The sequence below is a fragment of the Haemorhous mexicanus genome, chromosome 4 (genome assembly GCF_027477595.1).
Source record: "Haemorhous mexicanus isolate bHaeMex1 chromosome 4, bHaeMex1.pri, whole genome shotgun sequence".
Taxonomy (NCBI): domain Eukaryota; kingdom Metazoa; phylum Chordata; class Aves; order Passeriformes; family Fringillidae; genus Haemorhous; species Haemorhous mexicanus.
Window position 1 is genome coordinate 1,561,072 of NC_082344.1, and position 12,556 is coordinate 1,573,627.

The following is a 12,556-nucleotide window of genomic DNA, read 5'->3' on the forward strand; positions in this document are numbered from 1 at the left end:
GAGAGCACAAGTAAATGACCCAAGGTAGTAGTAAACAGAGCTTCGCAGTGCACTTGCCATTTGTAGTCCCTTGGATGTCAAGCTTGCACCTTTTCCCTCCAAAAGCCATTTCTGTATGGCTACATAGTAACACATGACTGTTTGAAGAAGACTACAGAGTCCAGGTATCTCCTTCCTGCAGCTTTTACGATTGTATTTTGAAGAACTCAGGAGCTGATCTTGGAGAGATGCTCCTGCACCCCCAGTCTGAACCACAACCAGTGAAAGGGCACTGCCAGACCCTCCCACCCCCCCAGCAGCTGAGGATGTGCACCTGGGCAGTGCCCTCAGCTGGGCACAGGTGCAGCCCCCACCAGCAAAGCTGCTACACCAAGGGTAGCAAGGGTGTCTACCAGGAACATTTGGCAAGCACAGCTGATGCGGTGCTTTCATCACTCTAACATGTCAGGCGTTAATGCGAGGGAGGCTTCAGCATTAGACTCATTATTGCTCTTGTAGCAAATTCCTCCTGCAAGCACAGCTCCAGGTGAGGAGGTGCTGAGCCAGCCTGCACCAGGAAACACACCTAGACCAGTGCAGCCTCTAGTGGAAACCTGGTGATCCTATCTGAAGAGCTGCCCTCGTGGTACCTGTGGGTGAGGCAGACAGAGCTTCCTCTCGTCTGGATTAGAGATGCATGATACTCCTACATCAGCGTAACTCAACCAACATGAAAATCTCCTGTGCTCACAAAACCTTGATGTGACTCACCATGTCCTTCCTCGGCCTGGAGTTGGGAAAGCTGTGGCTGCGTTTCCTCCACAATACTCATGCACAGACACCTTCCTGGGTATGGCCATCCGTGCTGAAAGAGCAGGGGGAAAAAAACATCAGCACCAAGAAACATTCTGCCATCTTCCCAGAGCTCAGCTAGCGCAGCTCTTTGCAATTGCTCGTGTTCAGCACCTTGCTCCTCAAAGTTTCATACCTGGTGCTAACAAATCAACACCCAGGTAAAGGGAATTGCCAGCACCTCTTACCAGAGACCTCATGGGAATTGTTTCAACGTTTCCAAAGGGAATTGCCAGCCCCGTGTCCCAGAGACCCCCACGGGAACTGTTTCAATGTTCCCAAAGACGTTAGGCATACATTTCGCAAAGCCACAATACACAAAGTATCATCACACCATTTCAGAAGGCTTCAACCCATACAGAATATCACCATACCACGACCAAAAGCTTTAAGCATCGGCCCGCCTTGTTCTTTAGCCCAACCTTCCATACCCCTCATGGTTCATGCACGGCACCTGTGTGCCCTCTGCTCCCTCTGGAGACTGCTCAGTGCCCCTGGCACTCCATGGCTCCTTACCTTCAACAAGGCTCACCTGCTGCTCACAGCTGTAGCCAGTCAGGGATGAGGCTCAGCAGCCCCACTCCCAGTGCCACAAACTGTGTGCCTACATGTACACAGCATCTATTGCAATCTCTGTCTGTGGTTTGCAGCAGACTGCAGGATATTCCAGCTGCTTGCATGACCAACAGGTAAAAATATTTATGGGTAGCCAGGAGCCTGGAGCAGAGATGGCTTCTGAAGTGTGACTTAGGGCCTGATCCATACCTCTTTAAAGCCAGGGAGCCCACACTGCGCTCAGTCTCTCCATTCTCTGACTAGAAGACAGAAAATCCAGCACACCTTCTCTCCCACACTTTTACCCACTATTCAGTCCCCAAACTGCTTGGGGCAGGGGCTGTCATTTGTTTGGCGTGCACAGGGCACACTGCCCACAGGGGCACTGATCTTACCCATCTCTCTCAGCTGTTGTGTACACACTTGTGGTATCACCATGGGCAGTAGAGAACAAAGTGAGATCCCCACAACAGCACAACGCGGGTCCAACCTCTCTCAGCCAGGCAGCAAATACAGAGATGAGATGTGGTGAGATACAATGTGACTGCAGACACTCGTGGTATTTGTGTGGTTGTTGTACATGGGTACAATCACACACGCTTGTAATAACAGCTACCCCAAACCACAGCACACTTGTGAGTCTTTACTGTCAGTTTTCCTAAGTCCTGCAGCACAGGGCAGTTCAGGGTGGGAGGCACCTCTGGTGTTTAGGTGTCTCATGGGGCATTGAATGTCCCTGAGGATGGAGACCGACCCTTCCCAGCCAACCTCTTCCCATAGCTGACCACCTTCACTGTAAAATAGTTTTCCCTCACACGCAAATGGAATTTCAATTTGTGCCTATTATCTGTCCGTTCACTGACATGACTGATAAGCAGCTCTTTGGTCTCGCTGCCCGCCGGCAAAGGACCCTCGCACTTCTCAGCTCCTCCCGCCCCCCTAGCCTGCTTCTCTCTTTCGGTGTCACCTCTCCTCAGCGCTGTCACCCCAGCTCGCACCTCCACGGGCCGCCACCCCGGGCAAAGGCGACCGTGGGGTGGCGGCCCGGCCGCGGAGGAGGAGGAGGAGGAGGCGGAGAGGCCCGGCGCGGCAGGAGGCGGGTTTCCCCGCCGCACCTGGGCGCAGCGCCGAGCACCGAGGGACAGCACCGAACACCGAAAGCCGGCCGGCCCGGAGCATGGCGCGGGAGCTGAGCCAGGAGGCTGTGCTGGACTTCCTCTGGGCGGCCGGGGGGCGAGCCCCCAACACGGCGCTGCTCCGCCACTTCCAGCGGTTTCTCCGCGACCCGGCGCTGACGGAGCAGCAGCGGCGGGAGCGCCGCGAGTACTTCAAGAGCCTCGTCAACTCCCTGGCCACCGTCCACCCCGCCGCCGCCCCCGGCGCCTCCAAGGACATCGTCCTCCGCCGCAGGTACCGCGACCTCCTCGATGAGGAGCTGCCGCCGCCGGAGGAACAGCGGGAGCAGGAGAAGGAAAAGAACGAGCCGCAGCCGCCGCCGCCCCGCCGCGACCCCGACGGGCGGCGCGGCCCCCGCAGGGAGGCGGCGGAGCAGGGGCGGCCCGGCGGGGCGGGGGGCTGCTCCGCCCGGGGCCGCGGCGGGCCCTGCTGCGAGTGCCGCCGGGCGCGCCGCGCCGCCGCCGCCGTCCCCGCGCCGGGCCCCGGGACACCGCCCGCCCCCCGGCCGCCCCGCTCCCGCTCCCCGCCACCCCCTCCGCAGCCACCCCCGTACCGGACCCAGCCGCTATCCTCGGGCCCCTGGGCCTTTCGCCCCGGCGGCACTGAGCGCCCCCGGCCCCCGGCGCTGCCGTCGGGTCCTGGGGCGCTGTCCCCCGCGGTGCCGCCCCGGTCCCGATCGCCGCCGCTGCCTGCCGCCGGGCTGCCCTCTGCCACAGCGCCCCGGTCTCGGACGCCACCGTTGCCACCGGGCCCGGAGATGCCGCCTCCCTACAGGCTGCCTCAGCCCCGATCTCTGCCGCAGCCCGCGACCGGGATGCCCTTGCTGAAGGCCCCACGGCCCTCAGCAAGCCCGGAGAGGCGAACCCCCGCCGGACCCATCCCGTCCCCGCTGCTGTCATCGGGCTCCAGGGCGCTGTCCCCCCGCGACCTGCCCCCTTCCCGATCCTTGCCGTTGCTGTCCGCCCCGGAGGTGCTGCCCCTGTCCCGCTCCCTGCAGGCACTCCCTGCCAGCCCCTGCTCGTCGCCACTGCTTTTGTCAGGTCCCGAGGCGCTCGCTTCCACCAGGCTGCCCCCATCGCAGTCCAGGTCCCTGCAGCAGCTCCCCACCAGGCCATCCCCAGACCTGCCCAGGGGATCCAGGGGGCTGACCCACAAGGGACCAACCCAACCTCAAGTCCTGCGACTGCACCCGTGTCAAAGCCTGACACTGCCGTCAAGTCCTGGGATCCTGCCCCCCACCAGGTCCCCCCCACCCCAATCCCTGCCACAGTCCGCCACTCTTCCGTCCCCGTCCCGCCCCCTGCAGCCCCCCGTTGCCAGGTCACCCCCATCCCAGTCCTTGCTGCCAGCACAGGGCTCCGCAGTGCCCCAAGCCGCAGAGAGCCAGCCCCCAGCACCGCTGCCTGTTTTCCGGAGCATCAGGCGCCAGCTCGCTTTGTCGGAGGGGCAGGGCACCCTCCCCTCAGTGCACGATGACTGTGGGCGGCAGCCCCGCTCCGTGCTCGCCAAGGGCTCCCCCAGGAACGCCGCAAGCCGGGGTCCCCTGGTGCCGCTGGGACAGCGGGAGCACGCCTGGCTGGTGGCAATGTCAGCGGGCTGCTGGGCTCAGGTGCGGGAGCTCTTTCTGGAAGAGCCTGAGCTGGCTCTGCAGAGGGACTTCATATCAGGCTTCACGGTTCTTCACTGGCTGGCCAAGCACGGCGACGGGCCGGGCCTGCAGGAGCTGGCAGCGGCGGCGCGACAGCTCGGGCTGGCCCTGGACGTGGACGCCCGCTCGGGCTGCGGGTACACGCCGCTGCACCTGGCTGCCATACACGGCCACCAGCTTGTCATCAAGGTGCTGGTGCTGCAGCTGGGGTGCCAGGTGCAGGTGCGGGACGGCAGCGGGCGCCAGCCGTGGGAATACCTGGGCAGCTCCACTTCGGGGGAAATCTGGCAGCTCCTGGAGGCACCCCGTGGCACAATCATGTTCCCCACGCAGCCCCTGGCCCGCAGCGTGTCCTCTGTCAGCAAGGTCTCGCCGTCCACCGGCAGGGCAGCGCTGCCTGCCTGCCTCAGGGTGCAGCTCGGCCGTGGGGCAGTGTCCCACCAATCCGGCAGCGACAGTGACTGAGACAGCTCCCGGCATCCCCTGCCAGTGGAGATGGGACCTTGGTGGCCACCCTGAGAGAGGAAGCCACGCAGGCAGAACAAAAGCTGTGAAACAGACTGAACCTATTGAAGAATGTACTTTTAAATTATTCCAATGAACTGTTGTCTGAGCCTCTCTGCCCTCCCTCCCATTTCTTGCTTTTCTCCCCAGCGAAAGGATGCAGTAGCTCTGCTGGAAGCAGGAAGAACCCTGGGGAGGCAAGTCCTCTGCAGCCCACAGGGCCAGGAGCAGCTGCTGGGTGCAGCCACTACCGCCAGCATTAGTGGCACTATGGCTTTGGGGTGAGGCTCAAGTCTGGCCCCAGTCAGGGTACAGCACTTGCTTTTGCTGACAGTGACAGATTGTTGCTGGTCCTGGGGTTTGCAAAACACTTGTTTACACCACCTAAATTCTGGGGAGCAGTAAAACGACATCCCTTTTTAATCCCAGCAGATTAAGGATGAGTCCCTCTTTTAAAAATGCAGCTGATCAAGATCCAGCCTTCCAGGGCGTAGGAAAGGGCGTTTCCCAGGCCACCTTGCCCACCATTCCATGCTGAAAGGAATGCAGGGCAGCACCACAGCCCTGCTCCCCTCCACAGCTGCCTGGGGCTGCCCAGCAGTATCCCTGGTGCTCCCTCATTCCTGCACCTCCAGTTGCTCTCCTCACACCACAGGATTAGGAAGTGGTACCCGTGTTGTGGCCAGAGCCCTGTTCCCACGCCCCGGGAGGGAAAGCATTCCGGTAGGATTGTGTGTTGGGCAGAAAAGGAGCTGTAGTATGGCTCCCAACCTTGCAGAGGGAAGGCAGCTTCATAACCAGAGCTGCATCTTCCCAGAGACACCAGCCCTAAACTCCCTGTTAGGTGTTTATGTGATGGGAGCAGGTGGGGTTGGGGGGCCAAGTGCAGTCATGACATGTCCAGAGGAGTAATTCCTCAGAGTTTACAAAAAAAACAAAGGAATCTCAGCGGAGTGTGTGGGTCCTATAATGTACCCTGCTCTCCAAAGTGTCAAAAATTGCAACAAGTTCATCTCGCACCTAATCTCCCTCCTACAGATCCTCTATGGAGGCGGGAAGAGAGCTAAGATACATGAGGCAGGCATCCAGGGCTGCCAGGTTGATGCTGCTGCTGGGTGACCCCAGGTGCAGGACCAGTGAAACTGGGACTGCTGTCTCAGCCTCCGTGGGAGGCTTTGGGGCACAGCAGAGCAGTAGGTGGGAGCGCTCATGCATTTGAGGCATGTGTGTGAATGCCTGCAGTTTCGGGGAGGAACAGGAACGAGGGCAGCAGAACCTGACCCTTGCATAACACGCGTGCCAGGGAATGCCTCGAGTCCTTGCTCAAGCACTAATTGAGGTCTCTGCTTTGCTTGGGGTTTATTTGAGGGAGGAACTTTTTCCTGCACAAGGGAAGCTACTCTGCCTGACTCTCGGGCCACAGAAGGTTGAGGCCTTTTCCCAGCCTGTTTTTCTCCTTTTACAGGGAAAGAGTTCAGTAAACCAAAGCAGTGTCCTGTCAGTGATCATTCCTCTCTGAGATGAAACACCATCTTGAACTCATAAGAAATCCAGCTGTGAAGTGGTCTCTGAGCTGCCCGTATGAGGACATGGAGGGCCCTCTGGGACCCCCCAGAGCAGTAGGAATCCTGTGTATCCCCCTTTCTCTTCAATCCAGCTGGGGTTTATACTCTAGGTCACACCAAGACACAAAGTGGCTGCTGCCTGGTAAAGCAATGAAGCCTTTTCCACCACATTTAGAGCTATTGTCACTACTCACATCATGCACCAGGCTCCCCGGGGAAAGGGATCCCTGAAGCCTTCCACAAGCCTTGGCTACAAGCTCCTAAACACAGCCCTGTTGACAGCGGTGACATCAGAGATGCCACCAGAGCCTTCCTGTACAGGGAGCTTCTCAGAAGGAACTCCAAATGAAAGAAGTTTGTGAGCTGACTAAAACTGGGGCTGGGGCCATATTTTTTTCTCCAAAGAACAAGGTTTTCCCCTTTTTATCTTCCATGCTGCTAAGACAATGCTACCTTGGGATTCTCATCTTACAGCCTTTCCCTGACCTTTCTCCGTGACGCAAACCAAAGTGGTGCTTTTTTCCTGCACACTGTTTCAGACCTCGCCTGTCACCTTTTTCAGAGCCCTTTTCTCTCCCTAGTCGTGTTGTCAGACTGCTGAACTAAATAAGTTGTGACCTAATTTTGTGATCACTGTTTGCTTGCCCATTGAGATGACACAGATAAGCTGGATTCTCCAATTTTTGAATTACAGAGCAACTGTTAGGAAGCTCAAAACTTTGCATTCTGGATTCAGGGTGCATTCACTCTGGTTTATCACCTCAGTGATGTGAGGACTGCTTACACTGCTAATACTGCACAGCTCCTACACCACACAGTTATTTAGGGGAATAAACACTCTTTTAACTCTCAGAAAGCCTCGTCCTCCCAAGTTTTCTGCTGGTGAAATAAGCAGTGGACAGGGTGAAACCCATCTCCAGCCCATGGTGGGAGGCAGGGTACCGTTAGCCACGCCTGGAGGACTCACACTGCTGCCTTGGTGTGTCGCAGATCCAGTCAGCCAGGAGTAATCCACCAGTGGATACACACACATGCAGCCCGAGCATCTCCATTTCCAAGTTCTGAACTCCTTGCCACTTACTTGTCAGCCTGCCTGGCCCCTTCCACACCTGTGCACGCTGCTGCTGTTTCCTCATTGCAGCTGGACGTGGCTCCTTGCCTCACACCCAGTCCAGGCATCTAACTTTGCACCGCCCTGGAACACGGGACACGCCGCGGATTAACGCACAGCAGGACTCTGCCCCGTCCTCTCACTGCATTTAAACACACCTCCCACTTGGCGGCTGCTCCTGCTGGTAAAGGCCACCCCTCCTCTCTGTCACGCTTATCTCTGATCAGCTGCTTTGTACTGCGAAGCCCACGTCCTGCAGAGGGGGAGGGCGTTTCCCTGCCTGGGCCTTTGCCCAGCGCAGGCTGTCAAACCCCTTCACAGCCGCCGTGCGATGGCTACAGCAGGCACACAGCACGGCCGGACCTGCAGCTGGAGCCACGCCTCGGGACAAGGACCAACGGAGCAATGGTGGGAGCCCAGCTCAAAGAGCCCAAGAGGCCTCTGCGCAATTAAAAAGCGTGAGCAAGAGCACAGAACATTGCAAACCAAAGCTAATGGCCATAGGACCCTTTAGATCACAGCACTTTGTGAAGCAGAGACAAACAGAACTTGAGGAATTAAAAAAAAAAAAAAATAATTGGAGAGTCCATCACACAAAATACACTTTTTTCCCTACTGTGACAAATGTAATTTTGAATTAAACGATTGTATACAACTCCACAGCGAGAAGAAAGTCTTGCACACTTTTAGCAAGTAATGAAACAATCACAAATGCTACTAAATCCTGTTAAATCTAGAATTTCTCATCACTACATTTACTACAAGTAGCACCAGATGCAGGTTAGCAGAATGGGGTTTAGAATAAGAAGTCCCCCACCCCTTCCCAATTAATAGTACAGCCTGAATTTCCCCAGCAAATGAGAACTGTGAGCCTTTCAGGGAAATACAAATATTGTCTTTGGAAACTCAGTCACACTGGAAAGCTCTAAAAGGAGAATTCTTAGTTTAGTTAAATTAATACCCCTCATCCTCATCATGACTCTATTTAAGCACAGAAAATGTGTTTTACCATGAATTAAAAGAAATATATTTCAGGATACCCAGAAGAGCTCGGTACAGAGGCACTATTGTGTTAAGTACCTAAGTGAGCACATAGTGCAACACTTGTTTGTGAAGACACAGATGGGTGATCTTAGAGCTTTCTTTTCTCCTTAGAGCTGTTAATTTGATCTGGTGGAGCAAACTACTTTTTGGATGGTTTAAATAAGCCTGAGGCTCAGGGTATTTTAAATCTGGATTGGATTTCAGCAAAGGCACTTAAGTTCCTCGTACCTATCAGGACTTCCTTACAGTACAGGCTGTTATAAAATAAAAAGCAACCCCAAATATGTTTGTGAAATATATCTTCACACAAGATTTTTTAGCTCCGATGGTACTGGAGGAAAGCACAAAACTGGTCATGGCAGATGGGTCTGATCAAGATTTTGGGCTCTTTGGTTGCTATGTGATAGTGCTTCATAGGCAGCCATGCTTCGTGTGCTCAAAAGCCACAAGCTATTTAAAATTAACTGTTGAACAAGTCCTAGTTTCTGCTGTGAAGGAAAGGCCCATCAAAACTATTGGCAAGGTCCTCCACACAAGCATGTCCCTCCGTGAGGACTGGTCTCAGTTTGCATTTCTAATGCTGCCATGGCAAGCAAGGACCACAATCCTTCAGGATGGGTCCCAGCAGCTTCCCTCTTGCTGAGGGGCCTCCGTAAAGAGAGCTCGTGGTTTAAATATTTTCTTTTGGCCTTCCTGAGTCACAGCTCGAGAGTGAAGGAATGTTCTGAAGAATTTGATACCAGAAGAGGTATTTTACAGACTTTAATGAAGCCCAGGATATTTCAGTGGAAGTGGGAATCAGAAGAATTTGAACTGGTGCGTGTCACAGACCTGGAGTCCCACAGTAATTCCACAGGGAACAAATAGCTTTGCACAGCCAGGCACAGGGCAGGTGTTACTGCAGGGTGTCCAAAGTCCACGTGGGAGGTGCACACCACTGGTAAATAGCAGAGAATGTGTCAGGGAAATGGGAAGGTCTTGAGTCTCACTTGGAGAGAGGACAAGAGGTCCTTGCCAAGCCTTAGTGGGGAGTGTTGTTGCTACAGGGATGCAGAGCTGTGCTCCTCCATCCACAAACACTGCACCCTCCTTATCTCCACAGCGCTTCTCACACTGCCCGGTGATGGTATCTAAAGTGACCCTAGAACAAAACAGGCAGCTGATAAGGAGGGGAGCTGATAAGGATGAGGGCAGGGTTTGTCCTCAGAGCCAGGCTGTTTGCAAGCCTGCTAGTGGCCAGGGAAGACAGTGGGGCCAAGGGAGAAGCAGATGCTGCTGCTCGCTTGCAGCCTGCAGGACTGTGCCGAGCTTGGGGACAGCAGCAGTCCCTCCCCTGCACCACTGCTGGCTTCCAGACCTGCAGCTCTGCTCTCCCTGTGACTTCACCCCAGGGAAAGCCTGCCTGTCACTGTGGATTGTTTCATATCCCTGCCTGGCCATGCCAGCGCCCCTGGTTCAGCCCATGTGGGCAGGCTGGGGAACCAAGCGGGACTCTGTGCTGTCTCCCTGGTTTGACACCCAAAGTCACACTGCTTCCTGTGTCTGAGCCAGGCTGGGTCCCTTACCAGCGTCTGTGCTCGTGCCAAGCGCCATCGAGTCACCCCGAAGGCAGGAAGACCTCTGCTGGGCACGTGCTGAATATTCCTGAAGAGTGTAAAATGCAAACACTGGAAGGGGATTAACTCTTGCATAAGAAAACGCGTGTAGAACAGCCCGATGCATTAAGAAACAATCTTGTTCTTTTCCTTCCTCGTGTTCAAATACTTAACCTGAGTTTCCAGCTCTGCTTGAGTCGTATCATCAGTGGCAAGGAATGGAAAGCTGGACTCTTGTCTTAACATTCTGCTGGAGGTTTATAAGCCACAAGGCTGTTATGGGTTCTCCCTATCCGAGTGCTGGTCACTACAATCCACAGGCAGGGGCAAGGGATGTACCAGGGCAGGGTGTGAGCATTTTAGAGGGAAAAGGGAGGAATGAAATGCTCTTGCCAAGGCAGGGAGGCTTCCAGGCAAGTGGCTTTAATAAACAGCATCCCCAGGAGGTCACTAAGGCTGGCAGCCTCGCCTGCAGGTTAAGACGCACAGATGGGCATAGTCAAGGGAAGTTGCACATTTTTCTTTGCATAAACACTGGAACTGGTTTAGTCATATGCTGAGTGGCATACTCAGGGGGAATGCAGATGCTTGAGCTCAGGAGTTATTTGCATGTGATTTGGATTCTTTGTCTGTTTGCTTTATAAGTACTGAGTAGATGATTTAAGCAAAGATCTTGCAACTCTGCCCTCTCCAGGGTTTCTCATTGCTGCCTCACAAGAAGTCCAGGGTTGCTATTCCTCATAGTGGCTGCCTGTAGATTGCAGGTTGGGTGACTTCACAGCTGCTGGATGGTCTGTGCTGGAGACAAGCAGCAGCCAGCCATGGATCTGTCTGTCCATGCAATCAGGCATGGCATGTGCAAAGTCCTACTCCTGCCTGTGGCCGAAGGGGAGGGTGGGTGCAGTGGTGCTTGCCTTGGATTTCGGTATCTTGCAGACTTGGCAGGCACGCCATGGCCCCTGCCTGTCCCCAGGCACTGGGATTCCGTGCAGCCCAGCTGCCAGGCTGTCCCTCTCTGGGGCTGAGCACACCCCAGGCACACTCTCACTTGCCATGGGAGGGCAGAGTCTCAGCAGAGCCTGCCACCTCCGCTGGCTGCTGCACTGGTGGCTGCACTGGGGCAGCCAGTTGGGTTTGTGCTCTCCCCTGGGCCTGAGGCATGGCTGGGGCTTTGCCATTGCTTGCACTCTCCCAATCCTTCCTGTCAGGGTGACAAATCCCCCCTGCCTTTTCCTTGCAGGGCTCTGAACCACTGCCTCGTTTCACCACGCTGTGCCAGAATCCTTTTATGAATCCAGCCAGGATCACCACAGCCTTCAGTGGGGTTAGCAGCAGGGTTTCTGATCTGCCCACAGTGCTTGGGAATGATGCTCTTGCTTTCCAGCAGAACTTACTCATCTGCCACTTCGAAATGTATTTCCAAATTTGTCTGTGAATATTTCTAACTGGGTCCTTCCCCTTTACCTCTCAGATGAGATGCCGCCCTTTGAAATGGCCCCTCATGAATAATGGGAGACAGCCAAACGACCCTCCTGCACTTGATACTTTTTACAGCTGCTGTACTCTATAAAAGCACATCAGTCTTAAACCTGAGGGTCTCTTTGTTTCTTGCACCTCAACAGCCAGAGAAGTTCAGAGCTGTTTTGGGAACTAAGGGAGTCCTCATGACTCATTTCGGGTAAGCCCTAAATCTGGCTGACAAATCACTGGGGGAGAAGGTGGCAGGAAGGAGAAGGAACTTCTCCCCGTGTCTCATCATTTTGATGGCTCTTCAGTGGCTCCTGGCTCAGAATGGACAGTGTTAATGCTCCTTCAAAGACTGTTACATTTTTAATCAGCATGCTCTTTCCAAGGCATTTTCCAAATACTTGCCGACCATTTTCTCTTGCCTAAAATTGAATTCAAGAAACTTGAGCCAGCCTAAATACAATCCCTTCTCACTGTGGGTGGCTCGAAGGAGACCAGTTCTGGCACACACATGTTTTTGTGGAAAAGAACTCCAGATGGCTTGAGTTTCTAAGCCATCCTGGCATGCTCTGTGTGCTATGTCAGGCTAGAAAAGAGCTCTGCTAAACCAGCCTAACCTAAGGCTGCTGAAATAATTTTGTGGACATTGGTCCCACCCTGTCCAAAGTCATTGTGAGGGGTTTTCCTCCACCAGTTAGAGCCCCAGAAGAAGAAACTGCTTCACAGTCTTTCAGTCCAAGGAAGAATCTCTGCCTTGCAGGTTTTGCAGAATCAGAGCAGCATAAGGAAAATCAAGCCTTGCAATCCTTAGGAGATAATATAAAAGGACCAACAGATGTGTCTGCTGTGTCCTGGATGTGTCTGCTATGACAACACAGATGCAGTCCTGTGGCCTGGAATGCAGCAAATCTTTCAGAAGAGCATTCCAGGTTACTTGGCAAAACCCCAGGAGCTTAAACTATACGGGTGGCACGATGTGCTAAAAGCTGATTTATGAAGAAGAAACAAAACAAAGGCTCGAATGCCAGCCTGGTGCAGACACCTCCATTCAAGATGAAAA

General features: G+C 54.7%; 1 protein-coding gene across 1 annotated transcript; it reads left to right on the forward strand.

Moving 5' to 3' along the window:
- Nucleotides 1–2,507: 2,507 nt before the first annotated feature.
- On the forward strand, nucleotides 2,508–4,826 carry SOWAHB (sosondowah ankyrin repeat domain family member B). The gene has a single exon (XM_059845598.1). The coding sequence runs from the start codon at nucleotides 2,564–2,566 to the stop codon at nucleotides 4,673–4,675; it is 2,112 nt and encodes a 703-aa protein (XP_059701581.1). The 5' UTR covers nucleotides 2,508–2,563; the 3' UTR covers nucleotides 4,676–4,826.
- Nucleotides 4,827–12,556: the final 7,730 nt, after the last annotated feature.

Bases quoted from the DNA above. Each gene is read 5' to 3' on its own strand.
- SOWAHB (XM_059845598.1), top strand. From the start codon at position 2,564: ATGGCGCGGGAGCTGAGCCAGGAGGCTGTGCTGGACTTCCTCTGGGCG.